Genomic DNA, 25,249 nt, shown 5'->3' with positions numbered 1-25,249 from the left:
TAATGTGTATGACTAGGTATTACTCTTCCAATTTTTACTTTTTGCACTTTTTTTATTTTATAGCAAAAACAAAATGTGTTAGGGAGAAAAGATAGCATGAAGTAATAAAAAAGATTATTTCCCCTTCCACAAAATCAAGTGAACAATAGAATATTGGTCATTGAATCACACTGTGTGTCTTCATCTGTCCGTTGCTTTTGCTACTAAAACAAATTATCATAAACTCAGTGGCTTCAGACAACATGAATATTTTATCTTACATTCCTGGAGGTCAGAAGTCTGAAATCATCTTCACTGGCAGAAATTGAGGTGTTGGTAGCCCTGTGCTCCTTCTGGGTCTCTCTTTCCTTGCCTCTTCCAGTTATTAGAAGCTGTCTTCACTTCTTAACCCATGGCCCTTCATCACATAGCCATTTATCCTCCTGTTTCCATTGCCACAGTCATCTTTTCTCTCTGACTCTGATACTCCTGCTTTTCTCTTAACCACCTTTGTGATTATACTGGCCCCACTCAGATAATCCAGAATAATCACCCTATCTCAGACTTCCTAATTGAATCACATCAGCAAAGTCCCTATTCACAGGTTTCAGAGATTAGGGTATGGACATCTTTGGAAAGTCATTTTGAACCTTACCACATCTTATAAAAGAGTAAAGCATTTATAAAACTGATTCAGTACCTGATCTTAACAAGATGATGTCAAAGCCACACTGTTGCAGGTTTCATATTACTATAATTCACATCAGAGTCCAAATAAAGAAACTTCATGGTAATGATGTTGAATATACTTATCCTCTTTGGCTGCTGATTAGGACTTTAAGTTACTAAGTCTTTGTCCAAAATTCTCCTAAGAATATTCCCTCATGCAATTATGAAATCTCCTTCTTTTCTAACTTTTTTTTTCCAGAAAAGCAAGACTACAACACAAGAATTGAAACTATAAAGTCTCTTGTGCAAAAACTCCCTCCACCAAATCGTGACACCATGAAAATCCTGTTTGGACATCTAACTAAGTAAGTTGTAAGGGTTTCTCGTTGTGTCATCATATTCTCATTTCTTACATAAGCAAGTATTTAATTTCAAATCTCTAAGACAAGATTTTCCAAATGCATCTATCTCAAATTTTCCCCTTAGCCAGTCTAAGTGTTCCTACAGAAGCTGGAGAACATACTAGAGGTAGGAAGGAGAGCCTACAAAAAGAACTTCTAAAATAAGTTATTTTTTCTGGTCTTTTCAACAAGTAGGTATTTGCTGATTCATTGTCATAACCTTACCCAGAGCCCTAGGATAGACCACCTTTATTTCATTATCTAGTATAAGGGAGGAGCATGAAATAATTCAGATGTGAGTGCAAAACATAGCTTCATCATGTACAAAGTGCTAGGACCACAAATAAGTTACTTACACTGTCTGAAATTCACTTTGCTCGTTTGTAAAACGTTGATTCAGATTGATAAGGTGCTATCCATGTAAAAAGCTGAGAAGAGAATGAAGGCAGAAAAAAACAAGTGTAAAGGCCCAGAGGTCCACAAAACTTGATGTATTTGAAAAACAGAAAGCAGGCCAGGATGGCTAAACTTAACGAACTAGGGGTGGTGGGGTTTGGAGTTAAGGTCATAGCCGTTAGGCTGACTGCTGTCAGATCACATAGGTTCTTGTGGGCCTCACCTAGAGCTTTGGATTGTATTCTAAGTACAATTACAAACCATAAAGAGTGCTAAATTGAAGGAGTATAGAAGATCACTCTGGCTGCCATGTGAAGAATGGATTGCAAAATAGAAGCAGGGAGACCTACCTGTAAGGTGGAAACCATAGTGGTCCAGATGAGAGGTAATGATAGCTTATGTGGAGTCCTTAAAGAGATAGATTGGTGATGGGTCAGGTTGGATCTGCTGCTGGTCAAAATGCAGTTGGAAAAGGAAAGGAGAAATCAAGTCTGCCCCTTAGGGTTTGGGCTTAGGCAAGTGAAAAAATGGAAGTACGACACAGATGGGTTGAATAGGAAGAGCAGACTGGAAAGTTCCATTTTGGATGTGTTAGGTTTGAAATGACTGTTACTCATTTGCTCTCTGTTAACGCCTTCTTCAGATAAGTCAGAGTGCAATACAAGTGATGAGGTTTTAGCTTTCACCATATACCTATAATAATGTTGAATCCTGATAGAGTGTCGCATAGATTGGACAGTTTTGCTTTTGTGAGATTGAATCTCCTTAATCACCCATTCCTTGGGTTGAGTCATTCCTATAGATTATTGAACTAATCCATTACATGATTTTTCACTGTGAATTTAATACATGTAATTGCACACACACAAAATTTAAGCATCAATGGTGCATGTAGATTAAAAAGTGAAATTTGCCTACTGATTACTCTTAGCCTTCTGAACAGAAGTAACAAACATTTTTGTGTATATGTGTATACACATATAAACATATGTGTATATGACTGTCATTATGTTAAAGTTTATCATACTGAACACATTGTTCTGCAATATTTTGCAGCTCATGGACAGTCTTCCATTTCATTAAGACAGACTTATGTGATTCTCACTAATAATGACAAAGTCTTCCATAATATGGGTAGTCCATAATTGGCTTAATCAGTCACTGCATTAGGGAACATGCTTTAATCTAATCCATCATATTAGTTTCTTTCTTATTTTACCCAAGAGGAGAACCTGTGCCAAAGTTCAGACAATCCTTTATTGCTAGAATATCCCTTCTTATCACCTCCACATACTGGCTATAAGGGGAAACCCAGTGTGGCTTAGTGAAAGGATCTTGGTTGGCCTTTAAGGAAATAGAGAGCTCTAGAGTCAAATCCTTATTCTATACTTTACTCTTCTTATGATCTCAAGAACATAAAATTGGATTAAATAATATCAACCATACCTTGTGGTCATGAGAATTAAATGAGATAATGCATATAAAATGCCTGGCACAAGGTAAGCATTCCTCAAATGTAAATTCTTTTCCCTTAGGATCCAGACATATCATGAAGGGGTTTCAAGTTACAAGTAAATACTGGAGTGCTTATGCCAGTAACTTTAACTGGACAAAGTCATAAAACAAATGGAAAAGTATACTCTTTAATGCTATGCAATACCTAGTCTTAGAGATCTTGAGAAATATCCATTACTCGGTCTCAATTATTCCTTTTTTTCCCCCAACTGAATGAACAGCTATAAAATGAAGAAACTTAGAGTCAGCTAAATCCTCCTTTGAAAAAAATAAAACACACAGATGAAAATCCATCCGCTTAAAAACCTTGGAAGGATGAGAATCTTCCACCTTTATGCCACACCATCCCATTATTATATCACCTTCACAGCATTCACATTATAAGATTTTTTATTATAAATGGAGAGAAAAGTGTTATTTACTAGTCACCAACCTTTCTTGACTGGTGTGACCATATTCCGCCCTGCACTGATTTATAAACTGGGTTTAATTATGCATAAGTGTGTGCACATGATTATATCTTGTTAATCATTTTTTTGCTAAGTTTTTAATAAACAGCCAATCGTGGCATGTCATGAAAGCCTGAGAAGACTAAATAAGAAGAAGATTGTTTAATAGGAATTTAAAAATATTCATGTTTGAAAGAATCATTAGAATGTTTTCCTTAGTCCTGATGCATTTGGTAGTTCTTCAGAAAATCTACCATCAACACTTGTGTGTAGTGTTTATTTCAAGTTGTTGCAAATATATATATTTTGAAGTTTGTTTAGTGAGGGTCAGGGAATGTAATGAAGTGCCAAAAATTCCACTTGACCTATGTACTCTGTAGCCAACAGAAGAGAACTCCATTTTTTTGCACTGCACTGAATTAAACGTTCCCTTGAAAGCAGAGCTTTCTACCAACTACCAACTGAGAAAGCTTAATACAGTACAATTGGACTACCGGGTGGATGCCAGTCCTGTCTGCAAAAGCCAGAAGTTTTAAAGGGTTGTGATTACATTAAGCATAAGATTACACAATGGCTGAACCAGCTGAATAGTCTCAGAGTCCAGCGTCCTCATTCTCGATCAAACTCAAGGTCAAGTTCTATGCTTCTGCTGTGCTAAGATGAGACCAGAAATTCAGAATAAGCTATCATCTCAAAATGCCATCAACCAGAAACCTTTATTAATAGCCACTTTCACAAATTGACATTACAGTGATAAGTACTGTAAGGTCCTGTAGTACCTTCTGAATCATCACATAAATGGCAAGTTCTAGCTCTATAAAATATGTGTCAAGTGCATCTTCCTGCTTCTTTGGAAAGGCAGGGAGGCAAAGTGAAGATGAAGTTAATGAGGAAGGAGGACCTAGAAAGATAAGGTTTAGTTGCTGATGGGCCATAGTTGTAGATTAAAAGCCAGGCAAAGAAGTTACATACGCAATAGAGAACCACTGAAACTTTATTTATGGGACCCTTGTATGATGTGCCCAGTGTTTATGAAAGTAGTCCAACAACAGAGTGTAGTGTGAACAAGATAGAAGGGGAAAAGAACCCAGGAGGCCACATGGGAGTTGTGGTTGGATTAGACTGTTGAACATCAAATGGAAAGACATGGCCTAAATCTTGAGAATTTTCAGAGGAAAATTCCACACAATTTTTATTTCTCTCATTTCTTTATCCCCATATCCCATCAGCCATGGAGTTAAGTCTCAGGTTTCAGTGCTAGGTGATTGTGAAAATAGTCCCTCTGACAACAACAACAACAACAACAATAATAATAATAATAAAGCAAAAGGAGATACTGTGTAGAAGGGTGCACCCTTTTTCTCTATTTTGCAAATATAGAGGAAGAGGAAGATGAGGTTAATGAAAACTAATTAAATAGGATGAATCCCATTTTGTCAGATGTATATTGAATCAAGCCCTTTATATGCTGCCAGGTAGGATGTACCAACCAGCATGATGGGAAAGCCATATATGTAATATATCTCAAGAATAAAAACCTTTCAAATCTTCCTGTCTTTTGAGCCAGTCATCTTAAGTAATGAGGGAGGCAGTTTACACAGACAAAATCACTTATACAGTTGTATTTGCACTGGTAAAAACTTGGAAACAACCTAAGTGTCCAGTGATAGGGGAAAGTTATATAGAACATGATACATCATATCAGCTTAGTGAAATGTAGTTCATAGATAATTGTTTTTTTTCTTAATTTGGAGATAAGTTAAAGTCAGGGATACAATATCTTATGTACTCAAAAAGAGTATAACTGTAAGTATGTGGGAAATTTGTGCATCTAGAAAAGACTAAAACTTTTTGTTGAGATGTTCATATTTCTTCCTTATAGTCATTATGAGTTTTTTTTCCCCCATGTGTTGCTTTTTCTCTCCTAATAATGGTATAGAAGGCAATCTTGAAGTTAAGAGAGCAGGTAAAGAGAGCAGGCTTTGGAGTTAGGCAGACCTGAATGTGAGTCTTGGCTCTGCCACTTATGGAAGGTGTAACTTTGAACAAATCACCTCTAAGCTTTCATTTTCTCATCTGCAAAATGGAAATCATAATAGAAGCTATTTCTCTGGTGAGGAGTAAATGAATAGTGTTTTTAAAGAGTCTCACACAGTACCTATCACTTATTATGTTCTAGATAAACATTATACATCAGCATGTATCATTTTTATAGGGAGAGAAAAAGAAGACAATTTTTTAATAAAATAAATGTAGGAAGAATTGTAGAAGCTGCATTGCCAAATTTCCTGGCTTCCAGAAAATTTTTTATCTCACCACAGAATCTTTTTCCAAAACCTGAGTCCCTGCACTGGCCTGACTCGGCCAGTTTCCCCTAGTCCCAGGGAGGCTGATTTCACCTGTTTGACCAACCATATGACATCCCACACCATGCCAAATCCCTTGTGAAATGCCCAGACCAACTCTACCCTGTCCTTAACTCTCCATCTGCCTGATTTGCAACTTGTCCCATGTTCACAGATCAGACTATTTTTACCTTCGAAGTGGTAGCTCGCTGAGATCAGCTACTCTACCTTAAGTCTTAGGCCCAGTGTGAGGAGGCTGGAGAAAGGGCACAGGTCTTCTCTGCTTCTTGTCCAGAGCCTCCCCTGTTACAGCCGTTTCCTAAGGACAGACCTCTTGCCTTGTAGTCTTACTTAGCATAAGATTCTCACAGTGAGGGCGCCTGGGTGGCTCAGTCGGTTAAGGGTCTGCCTTCGACTTGGTCATGATCCCAGGGTCCTGGGATCGGGCCCCGCATCAGGCTCCCTGCTTGGCAGGAAGCCTGCTTCTCCCTCCCCCACTCTCTCTGCTTGTGTTCCCTCTCTCGCTGTGTCTCTCTCTGTCAAATAAATAAAATCTTAAAAAAAAAAAAAAAAAGATTCTCACAGTGAGAATTTCCTGCCAGACAGCACAAGCACACTGGCTTCGTGGGAGCCTGGTAAGTGAGACACGTTGAAGCCAGTAGGGCCTTATCCTGTGCCTCAAACAGCCTGTGTAAACACTCTTAGAATCCTATCAACTACCTATCTACCTGATATGTAGCACTGATCTTTTGAAGTTCTGGCATTCCTATTGCTATTACTCTGAGGAAGGTGTTCTAGCTATGGCTGCAGTCTTTCCCCACATTTTTATTTCCAGGATAAAAATCATACATGAAATGTGCAGCAAATTTAGAAATAAATACAAAAAGTATTCCCACCAAGCTAAATTGAACTCATTAGCCGGATTAACTTTGTGGCATGAGTTTTGGAAGCCAAAACAATCTCACATTTTTGAGTGGGGCAGGACATGAAAGAACATTCCATTCCCATGTAGGGTATACATTGTTCAGAGACAGTCAAAATGTCTTAGAAATGGGTGGCTGTTAGAGATGACTAATTGTCGTTCACTGATTTTCAAAAATAGCTTTGGAAGAATATATTTGCTGCAGACTTTAGATGCAAATAAATATTCTTACAGGAGACTTGCACTTTGTAAAATACGTTCAAAAGACAGCTAAAAAATCTTCCCTGTTGCATGGACTCTGAGAAAATCGCCCAGCTGTTCATAGAATTCCAAGGTGAAGGAATGATATGGCTGAATAGACAAATCTCATGGAAGCATGCCAGTTGAATGCCTTGTTGAAAGGCTAAACTGTTGAGCTATGGCTATTTTGTGAGAGTAAATTGATATTTAAAGCTTCTCTGTGGTCTTCATGGGTGTTTAAAATATTCTACAAGAACATGTCAGAGGCAACTCAAATGATGATGACCTAGAAATTGTATGAGGAAACAATGGTGAGGAAATAATTCATCCACCCTGCCTATGAAATGGCATGGTGAGCGTTTCTGATATGAGGGGGCGGGGGGAATGACACATGGCCAAAGAATGAACTTGATAGCCCATGAGCTCTTGTCCCTTTCTCTGGTCTTCAAGACCAATGGCTGGTGAAGCTCTCTGCCTCCCATCAGGCCTTTGAGTGCTCAGCTCTGGTGTGCTTTGGAGCAGGCTATGTTTTTCTATGCTGTCTTCTGGCACTCCACCCTTTTTCTGTACACTTTGGTCGCTAACCCAACCATAATACCTGATAGCCAATGACTTGCAAGCCATGGGTATTTTTACTGGAAAATGAGGAACCTGTACAAATTGTTATTTTCTTTTTTCTCTCTTTTTTTCTTTTCCTTTTTTTTTTTTTTCCTGAGGGACAAGGGCTGCAAGTCGTTTGAAATAAGCCAGAAGCCTAATAGCTCCTTTGCTTGTGTATTTGAAATGGCACCCTAATCACTTTGAAGAGCTAATGTACTTCCTATGGGCCTGAAATTTCTCAACTGGACTCCTGTGGCAGAATTTGGCCTGGTAGTTAAGAAAATTAATTACTCTGATCGCGAGGATGAAGCAATAGTTCCCAACTCCCTGTAGTAATCATTAAAATGTCATCTACTTAGGAGACATCTTGGCACAGGATTTATAAGGTTTGTGAGCTGGGGACTAAGGTTCAATGATCCTTCCAGTGGTGGATCCTTGTTTTGGAGGAAGGCTTTGGGAGATAAGGTTTTTAAGACAGCAGGGAAATTATTACTTTAGATCTTTTAATTTAACATTTGAATGGTAACATTAGCCACTGAATAACAGGAAACAAAATAAAACTTAAAAAGACTACTGCTCATTTGTCACTGGGTTCTCTGTGGTTAGTGGTGGTCCACCCCATGTGGGTATTTCCCTCATAAGAGGTAAATTTTTTAAGTTGTCCCATCCTTCTCCACTATGAAACGTGGCCTTTTACCTAATGGAAGGAACCAGGGATCTGGAGTCAGAAGACATAGGCTCAAGTCCCAACCTCAGCCCTTAGAAACTACAACATTAAGAAAAGCTTTTAATGTCTTTAAACCCTCCCTTTCGATCATGTGTGAAATAGGTCAAATAAATTCACACTTAGGAAAATGTTCGTCAGCTGTGAAATCCTGTCTATTCCTTTAGGAAGTCTTAAATACGTTCCCACCACATTCCAGGCACTGGACTAGATCATAGGTTGGCCAAGTATGGCCTGCCCTTGAGCTACATACAGCTTGCTGCCTGTTTTGTTAATAAAGTTTTATTGAAACACACACACACACCCATATGTTTATGTATTGCCCATGGCTGTTTCCATGCTACAATGGCAAGAGTTAAATAGTTGTGACAAGTTGCACAAAGCCAAAAATATTTACTATCTGACCCTTTACAGAAAAAGTCTCGTGGCCCCTCAATTTGATGCTGGAGGCATAAGGAAGACTCCTACCCTCACTTCTCCTCTGGTCTCCCGGCGTAGATAAATTAGTAAACAATTGCAATAAATACGGTGCAAAGTTGCAAGATGCCGTGAGAGCCCCAACCAGGAGCTGGAATTTCGCCTAGAGAAACCAAAGAAGGCCTCCCAGAGGAGACGGAACAGGCTATCTTTAAAGATGTTGTTTTGGCAGACAGCACAAGCAGAGACCAGGTACAAAGACGTGTGGAGGAGAACTATGGTGTGGTGAAGAAAGAGCGAATCCTCTGGCGTGATTGGAGGATTAGCAAGTATGAAAGAAGTAGCAGAACATACGCCCAGAATGTAGTGAGCTAGAGCTAACTCGTGAAAGACCTTTCACAGGCCTTGTTGAGGAATTTGAAATTCATTCTTTAGACGTTAGGTAAATCATGGAAGGGTCAGAAGCAGGGAGATAAGATGATGGGATTTCTATTTATAAAGATCACAGTCTCTGGAAGGCTGAAGGATAGCCTGTAGGAGGGCAACACTAGAGACAGTAAAACCAGTCGTGAGGGTACAAGCTAGAGATCCCAAACTTAAGGAGGTGATGGGAGGAACGAGGACGCGGGATGGATGCAAGAGGCACAGAGGAGGTAGATTCAATAGGACATGCTCACCAAAGGTATGCAAGAAGTTAGGAAGAAGGAGGAGTCCCAGGTTATGGACTAGCTGAGTGGTGATACCCTCAACTCACATAGAGGAAAAGCATAAAATTAGACGTATGAAAGAAGTTGAAAGTTTGGGGATGTGATGTGGGATTCTTGATAGTTCACTAGCGAATTCCATTTGAGGATAAGCAATATCTGTTGGGAATGCAGGAAAGGTGATTGGGATCTAGGTATGAATTTGGGAGTCATCAATTTCAAGGTGGAATGGGGTAAGGTCATGAATAACCCCAAGGGACAGTGTGAAGCCAGAAGAGAGCTGAGGACAGATTCCTGGGGTTTGTCTAACATTGAAAGAGTGGTCAGAGGAAGACGCTGGGGTGAGAGTCTGAGAATGGCACACATGGTGATAGAAAATTTGGCAAGAGCAGAGGTCTTATGTGTTTTTGGCTGAGATTATTACTACAGGGGGCCTAGTAAATTCTCGTGGTAACGGGACATCAGGCAGAATTTCTGGTAATGACCAGCTACTGTTCAATCCTTCATTGTTTGCTTCTTGAGAAATCACAGGAATAAATATAATAACCGAGCAGGAAAAAAATGTTATTCTATAGCATAATGAGGTCCTGAAAAATACTGATAAAGATGGAAATTATAAAGAACTGAACAGGTTCCCTCTGCCATTAGATCGTAGGTTCCAGGGGGGCAGGAATTTGTGTCACTTTGAATCCTGCTATATCCCCAGAGCTTAGTACAGTGTCCCAAACGTTATAGATCCTCAGTCATTTTTGTTGAACATGACTTCATGGAATAAGAAGATAATAATCTGATAGCCAGTAATGGTTCCAGTTAAGATCAGCTGGAACCTTGGTACCTTGATATATAGTTCAGACTAGAACCAGGGAATATTCCATATGGAGAGTATAGGTTAGTAAGCTGTTCCTCTCAAGTTTCTCTCTCCTCACCTGATATTTATCTTTTCATCATGATGAAGAGAAAAGCAGCTGTAATTGCAAGAGAAACAATATTAACATTAAGATTGCATGTTAAGAGACCCTGAGTATAATGAATGAGTGGTCAAAGAGGCTTCCCTTGCTGAGGGAGCCTTGGTTAGGGAATGTGTGAGTGTCCACCAGTGTTGGAGCCTGTGAGGTAAATTCGCTGGAGTCTAAGGTGAGTTGCCAGTGCTTCTGATTTCTTAATTGTCTGGGATTTGTAACAGATCTTGGAATAGAAAAACTTCATTTCACATCTTCTGTCATGGCTCCCACTATGAAACTAAAGAATCTCTATCACTCCTGTCTCCTATGAACCCACCCTGACCATCATTGCTTCCAGATCCAATCTTGACTTCCTACCACCTGGAATTATTGAGCATTAGGTGAAGCAAACGAACAGAAATGATCTTGATTACAAAAGTTTGCCCTCTGCTATTAAGTATATAAAAAAATTTGGTTCTCCCATTTAATGGAGCAGAAACACAGCAAACTTCAAAGTGGAAGGGGGAAAAAAAATCAACCAGACCTCAAGTCACCTGATTTCCAGTCCACTAGACCACACTCTGCTTTCTTGCCAATACCAATACTCGATTGTGTTTCCAGGGAAGAAGGAATGGTAAAACAAAGAGCGAGAAAGACCAGCCAACTATGATAGAGGCACAGGCCTATCCCTTGAATTCCCTTTTTTTAATTGAACACCAGCTATAATCCCAGCTCTTTAAATAAGATTACCTAATTAGTAAATTGACATATTTATATAAGGGGTTTTCTGCCTGTCTGTTCTCTCTCTCTCCTTCCCTCTCTCCCTCTCTCTCTGTCTCCCTGTAACACATTGCTTTGCACCCAAAAAGCATCAGGGAAACTTTGATTTCTGGGGTTCTTTTTAGAAACAATTTCCAAATCCACGTTCATTAATGCTGTGTGTGTGTGTGTGTGTGTGTGTGTGTGTGTGTGTGTCTACGCACCCTTAGAGAAAGCACGTTTTTTTAAAAGGCAACGATGGTTCTGCCTTTTACCACCTTCTTTCTCCTCTTTAAATGGAAAGCACTGAACCCAGATGCCCAACCACGGAAGATATTCTTCCAGAAGCAGCATCTGGCTTCCTGGCAAGCCCTACCGGAGAGTTGTTTGGGGAGCTTTGCAGTTGTCTCTCGGTCTGTCACGTGTATCAGAGACCGTGGCCTCTCTGGCTGGCATGTCCAGACAGCTGCCAATTCCTTTCAGTTCACCTTTAATTCTGAGACCGAGTTTCCTCATTTTCATTTCTTACCGGACCTATTTTTTTTCTCCCCACTGCCCATATGAACTCTAGGACAAGAAGCATTTCTCATTGCCGCCTGCCTATCAACTTCCTTTGCAGGCCTCTGTCTTTTGAACCCGAGGGAAATTCTCAGCCATTTAGAACTACATTCAAAGAGGTGACTTTAAATAATATTTCTTAGTCATTTCTTGTCAGCATAGCTCCTTGTAAACTGTGGGGTCGTTCCCTGAAAAAAAGAAAAGCGAAACATTCCATTGGAGTAATTTATTCTGGTCTGTACACAAGACATGAAAGTATTCTTGACATTTGTGTATTATTTAGTTAAATCATATTGGCTCCCCACATCCTTGTCACACCATGAACAAAAGAGCATCGCAGGACTGGAAAACATGAGGCAACATGGCAGCATTACAAATAGCACCTGCTTCAGGGTACTAAATTTTTTAAAGTAGTTACATTTTTTTTTTACCTATATATATATATATATATATATATATATTTGTTTTGTTTTACTTGTGAAGGATTCTGTGGGGTTTTTTTTATGGATAATTGTTAAGAACACAGAGTCCGATGGTAGCCCACGCATGAGGAAGCCGTGACAAGGTGCTGACAAGTCCAGCAGCAGTACCCAGAATGCAGAGGAGAAAGCAGAAATTAGAGCTGCAGGGTGACATCCAGGAATAGTTAACACGGGGTAGCTGCACATTTCCATGTTGTTGGGTTTTTTTTTTTCCCTGCATGCAAGAAAAAGTGCAGATTATATATGGGATTTCTGATCTCAAGACTGTATTGTCTGGGCTGAGAAAAGATGGGACTTAGCAGTGGACAGGAGGAAATCTCAGCCATTAATAATAATTGGTCTGTGGCCAGTGGCAGACTCAACACACACTTGACTTTGAAGAGATACCCAACTGAAATGATGGGCTTAACTGGAATGAGAGCGTCTGGGGAGCAAGGAAATGAATTTAGGGGCTATTTGGATCAGAACATTGGGAAAATCTCTTTTGAAACCATCTGTATGACAGTAGAGCTCAAATTTAAGATTAGAATTTTTAAGTCTGTTAATCTCTGCCTCAGTGACATTTTTTGGTCTGTAATTTTTCCTCAGGTGAATTTGTTAATGTGCACAAAGGAAGTTGAAAATACAGGCAGAACTTAGAAACTTTATACTAAATATCGCCCCTTGTGTAGAGATGACTGTGTCTCACTTCCAGTAATTTCTTCTCTTCTGTATCATATGCACATTCTTTTTAACCAGGCTATTTTCTCTTACATTTTCCCTTCTCCCCGCCCCCTTTCCTGCCTTATATAATCATCATCCTTAAATTCTTCCTCCCATTCCCCTCACTCTGAGAAGTCTCTTCACCCTCAAGTATTGCTGCCTACATCAATCTCCCCTTTATTCAGGACCCACGATAGTTATATACCCAGTAACTATCATGATAGACACGGAGCTGGAAGCGAAGACAATTTTACCTGGATGACAATCAGCCCCTATGAGCTGGGAACGTTATTCAGTTGTGAGGCCTCCCTCCCTGCCCCCTGCGAAGTTCCCTTCCCTCACCTCACTCTCACTCCCAACTTTGTGGTTCCAGACCCTCCTCTTCACACGAGATTGGCAAACCATCCTGTCTTTATAGAGATTCTGTTAGTCTATCCATCTGTTTGAGGAAACCTCTGTTCTTTTCTTTCTCACTTTCAAAGAGACAAGTAGAACACTTGGGGACAGAGCCATAGCAAGGAGGAGGCAAGACACAGGTGCTGGCACTCCAAAACTAATAACATTTTTTTTCTGCTCTCCATGAACTGACAGTCAGCATACACCTCTTAATAAATATTTTTCCCTTCATCAGTTTGTTCACTCATTCATTCATTTCACTTACTAATGAATTCCTTTATTTCCCATCGTGTTTGGGATATGAAAAGAAAGAAGAAATTACCTCTGCTGTAAAGGAATGTTTATCTAATTAATTTGTGTCTCTGTGCTTGGACATCAGAACAAATTTCCTCACATAGTGAAAAGATATGCAAAGTGATATTTTACCTAAAATCTGATTTTTTTTTACCCATTTGAACACTTTTTTTTAGCAATCATTTCGCATCCTAGAAAAATTCTACTGTTAAAAACACAACTCTTCTTCAATGAGAGCACAAGTCTTCCTCTTGGCCCCCTGCTCACCCATCTTTTTCCATTTCTTTTTCACTTCCAACTGCTATTCCGGGGTCATAAGTGCTTCCTTGGTACTGACCTTTGAGTCATCGGAAGGGGATTCCATTCCCTCTCCTAGGGCCACATTTTCTGCTTAGGGTTGGAGATCCCCCACAGAGATAGTGAGGCATTTTATGGGTGGTATACATGTCCCACTCTATTTTTCTAACTAGCAAGAAGGGGGAAATAAAATGCATGCCCTGTTCTCTCTGGCCTCACTCTCCATTCATAGCACACTGAAAATAACCAATTCCTAGAGTGCCAAGCTCTTAAAGTAATTCATACTTCCCTGGCAATGACAGGAATTTATCCTTCATCTTGGCAGAGGAAGGCCTATTTGCTTCACCCCTTATCACATTCTTGCTATTCTCTGCGCAAGTTTCCCCTCCAACACCCTATAATAGGCTAGGTGGGCCTAGAAGCAAGTGGCTACATAGGAAAACGAAAGAAATGTTTGTTGTCACATTCTAAGAATTTCTGATCCCAAAGCACTTGTATCCAAGAAATGGTAATATCCGAGAAAACAGTCATGCGGTCGTGCGGGAGACCCTGGGAGGTAGGGGTAGCAGGGGAGGGAGGAGATGGCCACAGAAACGTTTTGTTCATCACGAACGCAGCCACCTGAAAAACACCAGCTAATTAGCAGTCTGTAGCCACACAACACAGCAGTTGAGTACAAGAAGTGAACAATACTTTACCTAATTGAAACTACAGAGCGGACTTAGGTAGACTGCATGCAATTACACAGATTGGAAGTCAGCCAGGACATGGAGGTTAACAATCCCTTCTCTCACAAAAAGCACCGCGGGAACTTTAATGACCACAAGTGGTAAGGGCCGTTATCCTGCAGCCCATCCAAAAGGCCTCACCTCTCACAACCCAGATTCCATCAGAAGTGCTTAATGGTGTCAACTAATTGCCTGGGGGGAAGGGGCGCCCTCTATGGGCACAGGTGCGCTTGTACCATGTGACTAATTCACCTTTCCCAGACTAAAATAGGCTTTCAAGTACTGAGGTGGAGGGGCCTTCGAAAGAGAGGGGACATTTGGGTGGGTCACATGGTGGACAGTGGGAGCTGCGGAGGCTGTGCAGTCTCCTCAGCCTCCTAGTCTCCTAGCCTCCTCAGCCAGCACTACTGTGGCCTAAGCAGTCCAGAAAGTTCTAGGCTAAGATTTCTTAAACTTGAATGTGCTTACAAATCAGGTCACCCAGAGATCTTGTTAAAAATGTAGATTCTGATTCAGGGGATCTGGGATGGGGCCTGAGATTCTGCGTAGAGAACAAGCTCGCAGGTGCTTCTAATCTAGGAACCACACTTTCAGAAGGCAGTTCTTACAGGGAAGAGGGAAGAGGTCTCCCTGAACCAGAGAGCAGAGTCTGGGCAAAGAGAAAGAGGACTTTAAGATGAGCTTAACGCCCAGAAGAATCAAGTTCACTTTCATTTGTCCCAGAAACTAAAGAACAGAAACACAAGAGTCCAAAATAGTAAATATTCCAATCCGGTCCTAAAATCTACTCATGAAATGGCTTCTACTCTTGGGGGAGTGTGGGAGGAGGCACAGCCTTTGATCCCTGAACACGTTCCGTGAATGAGACACCTACTCTGAACAGTGGTAGGATTTGCCACTCACTGGTTAGTGCCGTAGCAGAGACACACCAGCCAGCAGGGGTCTGTGATGACCTCCCAAGAACCAAAACGGTCTTTCAAGATGAATCAAGAGAAGACAAGATAGCAGAATGCAGACCTTCAAAGCTTGACCAATGGACAGTGAAAGGAGTGATAATCTTGCTTCAAAGCTTTGTAAAATAGAATCAGAGTTGCTGAAAAACATCAAAGAATGGGCCATTTTTAAGCTTATATTATGCAAACTTAATTTATTGCTGCTTACTACAGAGGCTTTCATGCTAAAGCCTGCATATACCATTAAAGATTTAATTGTTAGTTGGATTAATGATTATATTCTTTATCTAGTTATTTCCTAAGTGCTTCTTATACTAATATCTACATATTTTGTGACTTCTTAATGATAGAATTCACTTTAGATGTATGGAAAGACACACACACACACACACACACACACACACACACACACACACACACTTAAAAAGCAAGACCCAATTAATCCCTGGTGAAAGGAGTATGAGTTCCTACATTTAGACATGCTGTAAACATGCTATAAACTAGATAAGGCTGGAGTTTAAATATACATTTATCCTAATATATAGCTCATCAGTATAGCTGCAAAAGTGCTATTACTTGCCAAAGATATATAAATTTAGGATATCATTCAAAATATATCATTTGAAATGCTCAGCTGTCTAAAGCCAGCATGGTAAAGTACATATACAAGAAGGAGAAGAATATAAGCATCCATCAAGGAATCAACAGGATCTATGGAGTGTCTACTCTGTGCTGCATACTACACTGGGGAGAGCTAGGAGGATAAAAGAAGTATAAAATCAGAAGTATAAAGTTCTACCTTTGCAGAGCTGCTAATCTAACAGGGGACAACGCACTTAGAAAGAGAGAGTAAAGAATAATTAACTGTTAAACTGTAGGTACAGAGAGAAATAGACGAAAGGAGTTGAGAAATCTTCATTGAAAGGTGAAGACTAAGTTAGGCTTTGATGCACAGGTGGAACTTTGGAAACACAGGATTGTTCCATGGGTCAGCTTGAGAAAGGCCAAGGGAAGCCAAGATGTGGCTGTGAGCAGCCTGTACTAACCGTGACAGGGGGCAAAGGAGGATGAGACTTGAGTGCAGGGAGAGCCAGGTTATGAGTGCACCTGCAGAAAAGTTGGAATTTCATGTCTCAGATTCCATCGGGAACCAAGGCAGGTTAGTAAGGGGGTAAAGAACTTGTGTTTTTTAAGTATCTCAAATTGAAGAGTATCTCAGTATCTCAAAGCTATTGAACAGTCATATGAAAATGGACTTAGCGGTGGAAGGGCTGAAGAATGGGGTTAGAGCAAAGCCAATTAAACTGAGCGGATATCTTGCCATGACCAGAGAGCAATTATTCCCGTGTTGTCTGTGGAGCTCTGTGGGAAGAACGTAATGCCTAGACAGACTTTCACAGAAGTCAAGAGTACTTGCTGATAGGTTTGATATAATGGATGAATGACTGGAAAGAACAGAAATCACTGCCAGGGTGTCCAATTAGTAGACTAAAGAGAATGGAGTTGTCACTGGTAGAAACTGGGTCAACTTTGATGGAGCACCCACTAGGCGCCAGGAACTTAGGATACATCGGTAAACTTAACAGAAATCATTTTGCTAGCATGGAGTTTATGCAATACATATAATATAAACAAAACAAGTATGCATAATAAACAAGGAAATACTACACATATTAGAAAGTGGTGGTTGCGAGGGAGCTCAAAAAAGTGGGGCAGAGGAGGAGAATCAAGAGGGGTGTGAGGGTGGTCTGCAGTAATAATTAAGGTCCGTTGGAGAGGAGGTGAGATTTGAGAAAAGATGGGGTGTTATTGAACTGGATATTTGGAGTCAAAGCATTCCAGGCAGAGAGGACACCTAATGCTTGGTGTCTTCAAGCTACAGCAAAGCAAGAAGGCCAGTGTGGCAGGAGCCAAGAGGAAGGGGGGAGAGGAGGAGGGAGTCACATCGTCGACAAGGGCCTTGCGAGAAATTGGTCTTTTGCTCCAAGTGAAAAGAAAGGACAACGGGTTGTAAAGTTGGAAACAAGAATGGCATGAACAGACAGACGTCTATTTTAAAAGAACATTTAAAAAAAAAAAAGATAAAGTAAAAAAAAAAAAAAAGAATCGGGGGTGCCTGGCTGGCTCAGTCAGTAGAGTGTGCAACTCTCAATCTCAGGGTTGTAAGTTCGACCACCACGCTGGTGTAGAGATTACTTAAAAAATAAAATAAAATCTTTAAAAGAATCAGTATGCTGAGAACACATCCCAGGAAAATTGGAAAACTATTTAAATTAATTGGAATCTAATTGGAAATAGTTATGCGTGGGTGGGAAGTGTTTCAGGCATTTACCTCTGATGGTTTGAGAGAATCGGAAGAAGTGAATTCCAGTCCCCATCCTGGGGACAACTTTAGGTCTGTCACTTCACTTCTCAGACACTGTGTGGTCATTTTCAGCATGGGAATAATGCTTAACTCTACCTACCTTGCTGTGTGTGTGTGTGTGTGTGTGTGTGTGTGTGTATAATTGAGTGAGATAAAGAAAGTAAAAGCCAATTCTATATACTATTTTAGAGTTTGACAGGTTTGGAAATCCAAGCAGAGCATCCAGCCCAGACACTTGATCTTGCACTAAATCCGAGAGAGAGAGTAGAGAGATCACCGGATTCAGAACCAGAAAACCTAAGTTTGTGTCCTGGCGATAATTCTTTAATAGTGTCACTTGGATAACACAGCTTCTCAGAGCACCTGTTTCCTCTTCTGTGTTAAAGGAGGTTATGATACCTACACTTCAAAGGACTTCTTTCAGAGTTACCTATAAATAAACCCATTATAAACCATAGAGCACCAAAGAGATGAAGGCATCTTGCCCCGAGCTCCTCCTGCAACCACTGACAACCCTACCCAGCCAACTAAAGATGTAGTTAATCTTTTCCTCATCATAGGTTAACTCTAATTCCTTGAGGGCAGGAATCATTTCTTCTTGGAGTTGGTAGTGCCCTGTGTAACTAGCACAGGCTAGTGCAACAGAAGGTATTTAACGAATCATTTTAGCAGGTGGGTAAGTAAAAAGTATGATATTAAAGAAGATGTGGATTTGGGAATCAGAGTTTTATGGTTAGAATTTCAAGTGGTGTAAGTGGATGCACTCACCAAAAGAGTTTAGAGCCTAAAGACAGGATGGTATTAAACACCACTTTAGGGACAAGCCCAATAAGAATCACTAATCAGCGAAGCGAAGCAAAGTAGAAAGTAAACAGTTAATTCAGAATAATCGGCAATATAAAAACCCAGAGATTATCATCAAATACTATAACTCAACAATTAACTTCCACTACAAAAGATCCAAACAAATTTCAATTAGCTGTCATTCCACCAGTCAGAAATCTCTAATAACCACCCATTTATCTAATAACCAGTCTAGTACAGAGATAACTCAAGTTCCTTAATGAGAGCTTCAAGATGCAGAAGTTCCTTGTGAATTATCAAAGGATGGCAACATGGTGTCCATTGTAATTTTAATATTAATTGTGTTGTTTGATTACTGCTAATCCACAGATGATAATATAATGTAAGTGTTTTTCACCAGAGCGTTTGCTTAATCAGAACCTTATACTCCCTGGGCTTTCTAAGTAAAAGTTTACTGGTATGAAGGAAAATTGCACACCAAACTGTTTCCCCAGTCTGTTTCTTAAGTACGTACTTACCAGGCCATCTTGCAACATACTTAGCCAATAATCTTCCTCTCTTCTCCAGAACTCACTTTGTTGTTCCTTTTTAACTGACGTTTTGGAATTCACCTGAAAACACCAACATGCCAAGACAAAACTTGGCCTGTGGAGGAGACACCATATTCAAAACCAATCTGGAGAAAACAACGTACTCAGTATTTTTTTTATTATGATCTTAATATTTATTTTAATCATTATCACAATTTGAGGTTGATAACCCAGCCCTAGGAAAACTGGCCTCTAGGCAATAAAGAGTTAAGACCAGAAAGTTCACTCCCTGTGCCCTTATTTCCATCCCTCCTTCCCTTCAGTACCACAAAATGAATAATGCCTTAGACATAGTTTTTGCAATGCTAATATTTGAACAGTAAAAGATACCTTAAGACCTTCATCAGGATTTTTTAAGGCCTCATTTAATGTCAGTGTCAAGGTTCTGTGAGGAATAATTAATATAACAAAACAAGGTCTATGTGCCCATCGATTGCCAGGGGATTTATGCAGGTGACTCATTAATGCTGCAGGGGGTTCTGCATGTAAATCCCAAAGCCTCGATAGGGAAATGGGACCCAATGATTTTTCCCCCTATAAAAAACACAAACAATGACAAGTATAAAAGCAGATAACCTGAATATCTATACAAACTGCTATATGGCTTGTAAAAGTTTTCCATTTACATCCTGTCACCTCTTCTTTTCACATGTATAAAAGATGGGACAATTATTTCAACAAACCTACCCGTATAAATCAACGCAGTTTTGCTGTGGGAAGACTGGGTGTTTAAGGCATTTAATATTTCAGCATTGCCAGATTATCACCCGGATCCATTTCGTTTTGTGGTCAAGTGCATGATTAGCACTGTGACAGGATATTGGCCATTTTCGTATGAAGATCTGCAAATTCTAGTAAACAAATACCAGTTGGAAAAATTAAGAACAAGTCTGTGGACTGGAATGCACTCTACTTGTAATGGGAACAAAAAGCTGGCAATCAAATCTAAAGAAAAAGCTAAATCACAGCAGAATGACCTACTTTAAGGCATTTGCCAAAGAGGCAGTGTTTTTAGACAGCTCTTCTGAAGTAGCGTCTTTCTGTCTATGCCATCTGCAGATTTATTATTGCCTGAAAAAAAAAAACAACCAAAAAAAAAAAGCTCTATTTGAATGATACTAAGAGCCTGGTCTATAGGAAAGATTCCAGTATTGTGGGCACCACACCCACACCTACTGATGTGGTCCAAGGTTTTGCTTTAGAGGCACCTAATTAAGAAACCCTGACTCATTTACATGGAGACGTTTGATCTAAATTACACTCCAAACCGCACCAAATTGGGAGCATCTGTGAATGTGAAATGTTTGTTCCCTGTGACGGCTAGAACAGGGCCAGCTCTGGACGGCACATGTTCAAGTGACGAAAAATATTTCACATGTAACGTACTTCTGAGACCCACTTTTCCACTAATAATTCATAGTGATCCTAACCAGTATCTGTACTTCCACAATTATTTCAGGCTGTGAAAAATTATGTCACTTTTTTTTTCCTACAGCTAGGAAGAGGTAGAAGACCACCTACTTGGTTTGTTGTCATTGATATTGGCCTTCAGGGCAGCCAATAGCAAAGAGGCAAAGCTGGATGGTGCAGAGGCTGGTCAGTATATATAGCTCTTGACTTGGGAACCCAGAAATGCAGAGCCATCATCTAAGGGGATAAGTCACAAGGATGACCCCTCTCATCACTGCCTTGACTTCTCCAGGTTCCCACTTGACTTGCTGGTTCTTAGCAAAGCTTTGCCTCCTAACTCCTTCAAGGTTGTATTTGTGTCCAGGACGCACGCACTGCCTGTGAACACGAGGAGACTGACACATTAAAAGTCATGTTCTCGTCAATGAGAGGGCATTCAGGTGCAGTCCATTTTGTTTCCATGAGGCAAAATGTCTAAGAAAGTAAAATTAAAAAAAAAAATTCTGCCATTGGATGCTAGGAACAGTACTCAGTACATAATCCTCAGGAAAGAGTGCTGTATTTCAAGTACAAATAAACAGTGTTTTATGGCTGCAGTCAACCCTCCACTCCAGCCACTTTACCTTATTAGGCCACATATCACCTATATTTCAGCAGGAGCCCAGGGAATAAGAAAGAAACTTTAAAAAATAATTCCAGAATTTTTTTTTTGTCTAAGAAGGATATTAATGCATTGATCTGATATACTGTTTTTGCAGTAGCTAGAATGAGATTTGAATATATTAATATTTTCAGCAGCAGGGCCCAGGGAGCCCAGTTAATAACTTATGCATGGATACATAGATATACTTCAGACAGAGGTAAGGTTTTCAGCTCTCGTGTTGGTAATACTTAGAGAGATCGAATGAAAGGGGCTGTTCTCCCTGAGTCTTTGTTGTGGGCATGCATTGTGACAGTATGGAGCCAGAGTTCTTCTGGTTGTCTACACAGCCTGGATTCAATAAACTGTTATATATGCATATTATGACAATGTGGTCAAGGAAACCAGATTTTTTTACTCTACCTTCAAGTGCCTATGTAGCCTAAATCTGGTGCTTATTTTTCTCGTCCCCATTCAATATGTTAACATATTCATAATTTAATACAGGTTATGTTCATTTTATAATTAACGTTATGGACTTGGGTGGAAAAGCATTCAGACTATACTGTATGAAAAATATCTTTTTCTATATTGTACTGTATGGTTCGGTGTGAATCCTAAATCTGGATAATCCCAGACTCTTTAGCTTGCTGGGGTTGCTATAACAAAATACCACAGACTGGGTGACTTAAACGATGGAAATTCATTTTCTCACACTTCTGGAGGCTAAAGGTCCAAGGGCACAGTGTCAATGGATTGGCTTCTCCTGAGACCTCTCTTCTTGGTTTGTAGATGGCCATCTTCCCACTATGTCCCGGCATGGTCTTTCCTCTGTGGGCACACAGTCCTGGTGCTTTGGGTCCCAATTTCTTCTTCTTATCAAGACAGCAGTCATATTGGAGAGGAGCTCGCCTAATGGTCTCATTTTAACTTAATCACCAAAGGCCTTACCTCCAAATATGGCCACATTCTGAGGGACTGGGGGTTAGGGCTTCAACAAATGAATTTGGGGGCTAGGGGTACATGATACAGCCCATGACAGAGACCAAGGATATTTTCGTATCCATGTGGCCGACATGCCCCACACCAAATGTCTATTGATTTGAGACCAAAATGAAAAGTTAAGTTAGTATTTTTAAGTCTGTGGTATTTTTCCAGTATGATTGTCAGTCACTTTCTCCATCAATAAGAAACAAAGATGACTTTCGAAGGTTTAGGGGAACAACAGCAGCAACATGACTGTTCTCATACCTTCTCGCTAGACTGGAAGGAAGCAGTTACTGAGTACAGTAAGTGTTACCACAGGGCCGGCCCGAGCTCCACCCCGCCTTCAGGGACCCCTGGTCTCCAGGCCTAAGTGCCTCACTCTCCATTACTGCCGCCCTCCATTAGAAGCAGATAATGCGAGAGAGATCACTTTCACAATAAAACAGTGCACTTACACCACACCTTTCAACTCAGCGTTTCCAAATGCTTTAAAAATCATTATTATTTTTATTATTTATTTGTAGAATCCCAGCAGTCTACTCAGCACTGGGAAGTACCGTCAAAGCCACAGAGCTACAGTCTCAGTTTCACAGAGACTTAAATGACACTCAAGTCCCTGCCTCCCCACCCCCCGTCCCGCCTTGATGTGCCAGTAAAAAATCTGAAGGTGGATGCCTGTATGTGCAGGCTTACCTTGAGAAAAGGGGAAGAGAAACTTGCCTGAGTTACCCTGCTACTTGAATAGCCGAAGAAATTTAGCAAAGAGCTTTTGTAGAGTGTTGTTCTGATAAATCAACAACAAAACCAAGAAAAAAGCAAGAAAGCAAATACATAGTTCTGGACCTAAAATTCAGAAAATGGAAATGAACTGCCCTCATCAAGGGCAACTACAATAACACTTTAAAGGGGTTATTAAGCAACGCAGGAAGTAGAAATCAATCATGCTCTGCATATTGTTCAATGGTCATTATTTCCTGGGTCAAATCTGCTTGACATTCAATTTGATACAGTCTTTCATCAAGCTGGAAAGCCCTGGAGAAACTTTCTTTTTTTTTGTTTTGTTTTGTTTTTAAAGATTTTATTTATTTATTTGAGAGAGAGAATGAGAGATAGAGAGCACGAGAGGGAAAAGGGTCAGAGGGAGAAGTAGACTCCCCGCTGAGCAGGGAGCCTGATGTGGGACTCGATCCTGGGACTCCAGGATCATGACCTGAGCCGAAGGCAGATGATTAACCAACTGAGCCACCCAGGCGCCCCCTGGAGAAGCTTTCACTGGGCACCCACATTTTCCAGTAGGACTGTTGCCCGATCCACCTCATTTTTGTTTTCTGACTTTTTTATCATTGTTACATATTTCTGCCTTCTACTGAAAGAATTCTACTGCTTTACACATCTTCTGAGGTGGTGAATATGTGTTGTCCATTCCCATAATGCTAGAACCTGGTCCAGTGTCTGACACATAGTAGGTACTCAATAAATATTTGTGAGATGGGGGAACAAGTTTTTATAGTACTCTTCAAAGCCATCTGACTTGGCATTTGACACATCCTGCTCCCTCAAGGAGTTATAAACTAAGACAGATGGCAACAAAGCAGAGGTAATCCAGATGCAGATTAAAAATCTAATGAAATAATGATTTCAATTGCTTTAAATCAAAGTGACCAAATGCATTTGTAGAAAGTATTTGTTGAAAGTTATCTTGCCTAGTCTTGAATTTAGCCAGTGAAGGTTTTTTTTTTTTTTGGAAGAAGTATGAGGTCAGGAATTTTTGTGATGATGGGAAGGAGAAATCATAAACTGGAAGGGGTTGTAGAACATGGGGTGGGACCATGGGGGATCACTGGAAGGTAGAAATAGAGATCATTAATTGGACTCAGTAGATCGGAGGAGGCAAGGGAGTCAGGGAGGTAGAGAAAATTTCAGTTACTTGGTGTGTTCTATGAAAAGTCAAGACCATCAAGTATAGAAACCTACTTTAAGGATATTGTTGGAAATATAGGAACATCATTCTCAACATGATGGAGGAAATAATAGAGTAGAAATTCAGGAAATAGGAGCTGCCCTATTGCAGCCAAAATAAGAAGGATGTTCGTTGCGTCTTCTGGGCTTAGTGCTGGTCACCACCCTGGGCAGTACCACGTGATCACCAGAGCTGGGGACTTAGGTTGGGCCTAGACACACAATATAATCATCCATAAATCACCAAAGGGTGTTTCCTGTGTTGGAGAAAAATATGCAATATTTCTTTGTCTTTCACTATCGCAAGTTGGTAATGCGGAAAGACTATCTATATCCTTGTGTATCAGGCTGTTCTGAGGCTTAAATAGCCTGAGCCTCTCAGAGGAAGGATGCTGCAAAGCAGAGGAGAATAGGGTGCCTTCTGAAAATGAGTGAACTAAAGCCACTAAGAAGCTGCTGGGCTCATCTCGAAACCCACCAAGTTACAGCAGCCCAGCTAGAAACAGAGTTCAAAAGTCAAAAATGCCTGACTACCCTAAACTAAAACAACATCCAAAAGTTCAAATTGCACCGGCATGGCTCAAGCTGCTCTATTATATTTCGAATTTAGCTTTCAACTGTTTATATTCCAATGTGCGATGTCTCTTTAAAAATGTAACTGTTGAGTTTAAAATCAGGAAGTAGTAAAGTGGCTTCACAGAGAGACGCATATGGAAGGTTTTTGTTTTGGGGGGTGGGGGAAGGAGTTGGTTTTGGTTTTAGTTCTGTGGAATTTCAGTTCAATCAACACCTAGGCCACTCCTTAAAAAAAAAAGAAGAAGAAGAAAGACTTTTTTTCTTTTTCTCTTTCTTTCTTTTTTTCTTTCTTTCTTTCTTTTTTTTTTTTTTTTTAATGATTCAGTGTGCAGAGGTTTTCTTGCAGACATCTGGGAGTTTAACCAAAGACATCCAAAAGGCAAATAGAGGTATTTTGGCCTATTACTGCTTTGGCCAATATGCTCACAGCAGCAACAGTGAGCATCT

General features: G+C 40.3%; 1 protein-coding gene across 3 annotated transcripts in view; it reads left to right on the top strand.

Moving 5' to 3' along the window:
- The window catches only part of ARHGAP15 (Rho GTPase activating protein 15), a 604,646-nt gene that overhangs the window by 537,647 nt on the left and 41,750 nt on the right, over positions 1–25,249 (top strand). For 2 of the 3 annotated variants that reach the window (XM_028123793.2, XM_088021728.1), the window contains exon 13: positions 908–1,013. In XM_028123793.2, coding sequence (XP_027979594.1) covers positions 908–1,013 — 106 coding nt within the window. Of the gene's footprint in view, positions 1–907; positions 1,014–8,654; positions 8,944–25,249 lie in introns of those variants that run through there. The other variant, XM_088021729.1, reaches the window with a different exon arrangement.

This window comes from Eumetopias jubatus, unplaced genomic scaffold (assembly GCF_037043125.1).
Source record: "Eumetopias jubatus isolate StellerSeaLion01/CBP00866 unplaced genomic scaffold, mEumJub1_p1.0 scaffold_3, whole genome shotgun sequence".
NCBI lineage: Eukaryota > Metazoa > Chordata > Mammalia > Carnivora > Otariidae > Eumetopias > Eumetopias jubatus.
This window is presented reverse-complemented; position numbering and strand designations above follow the sequence as displayed.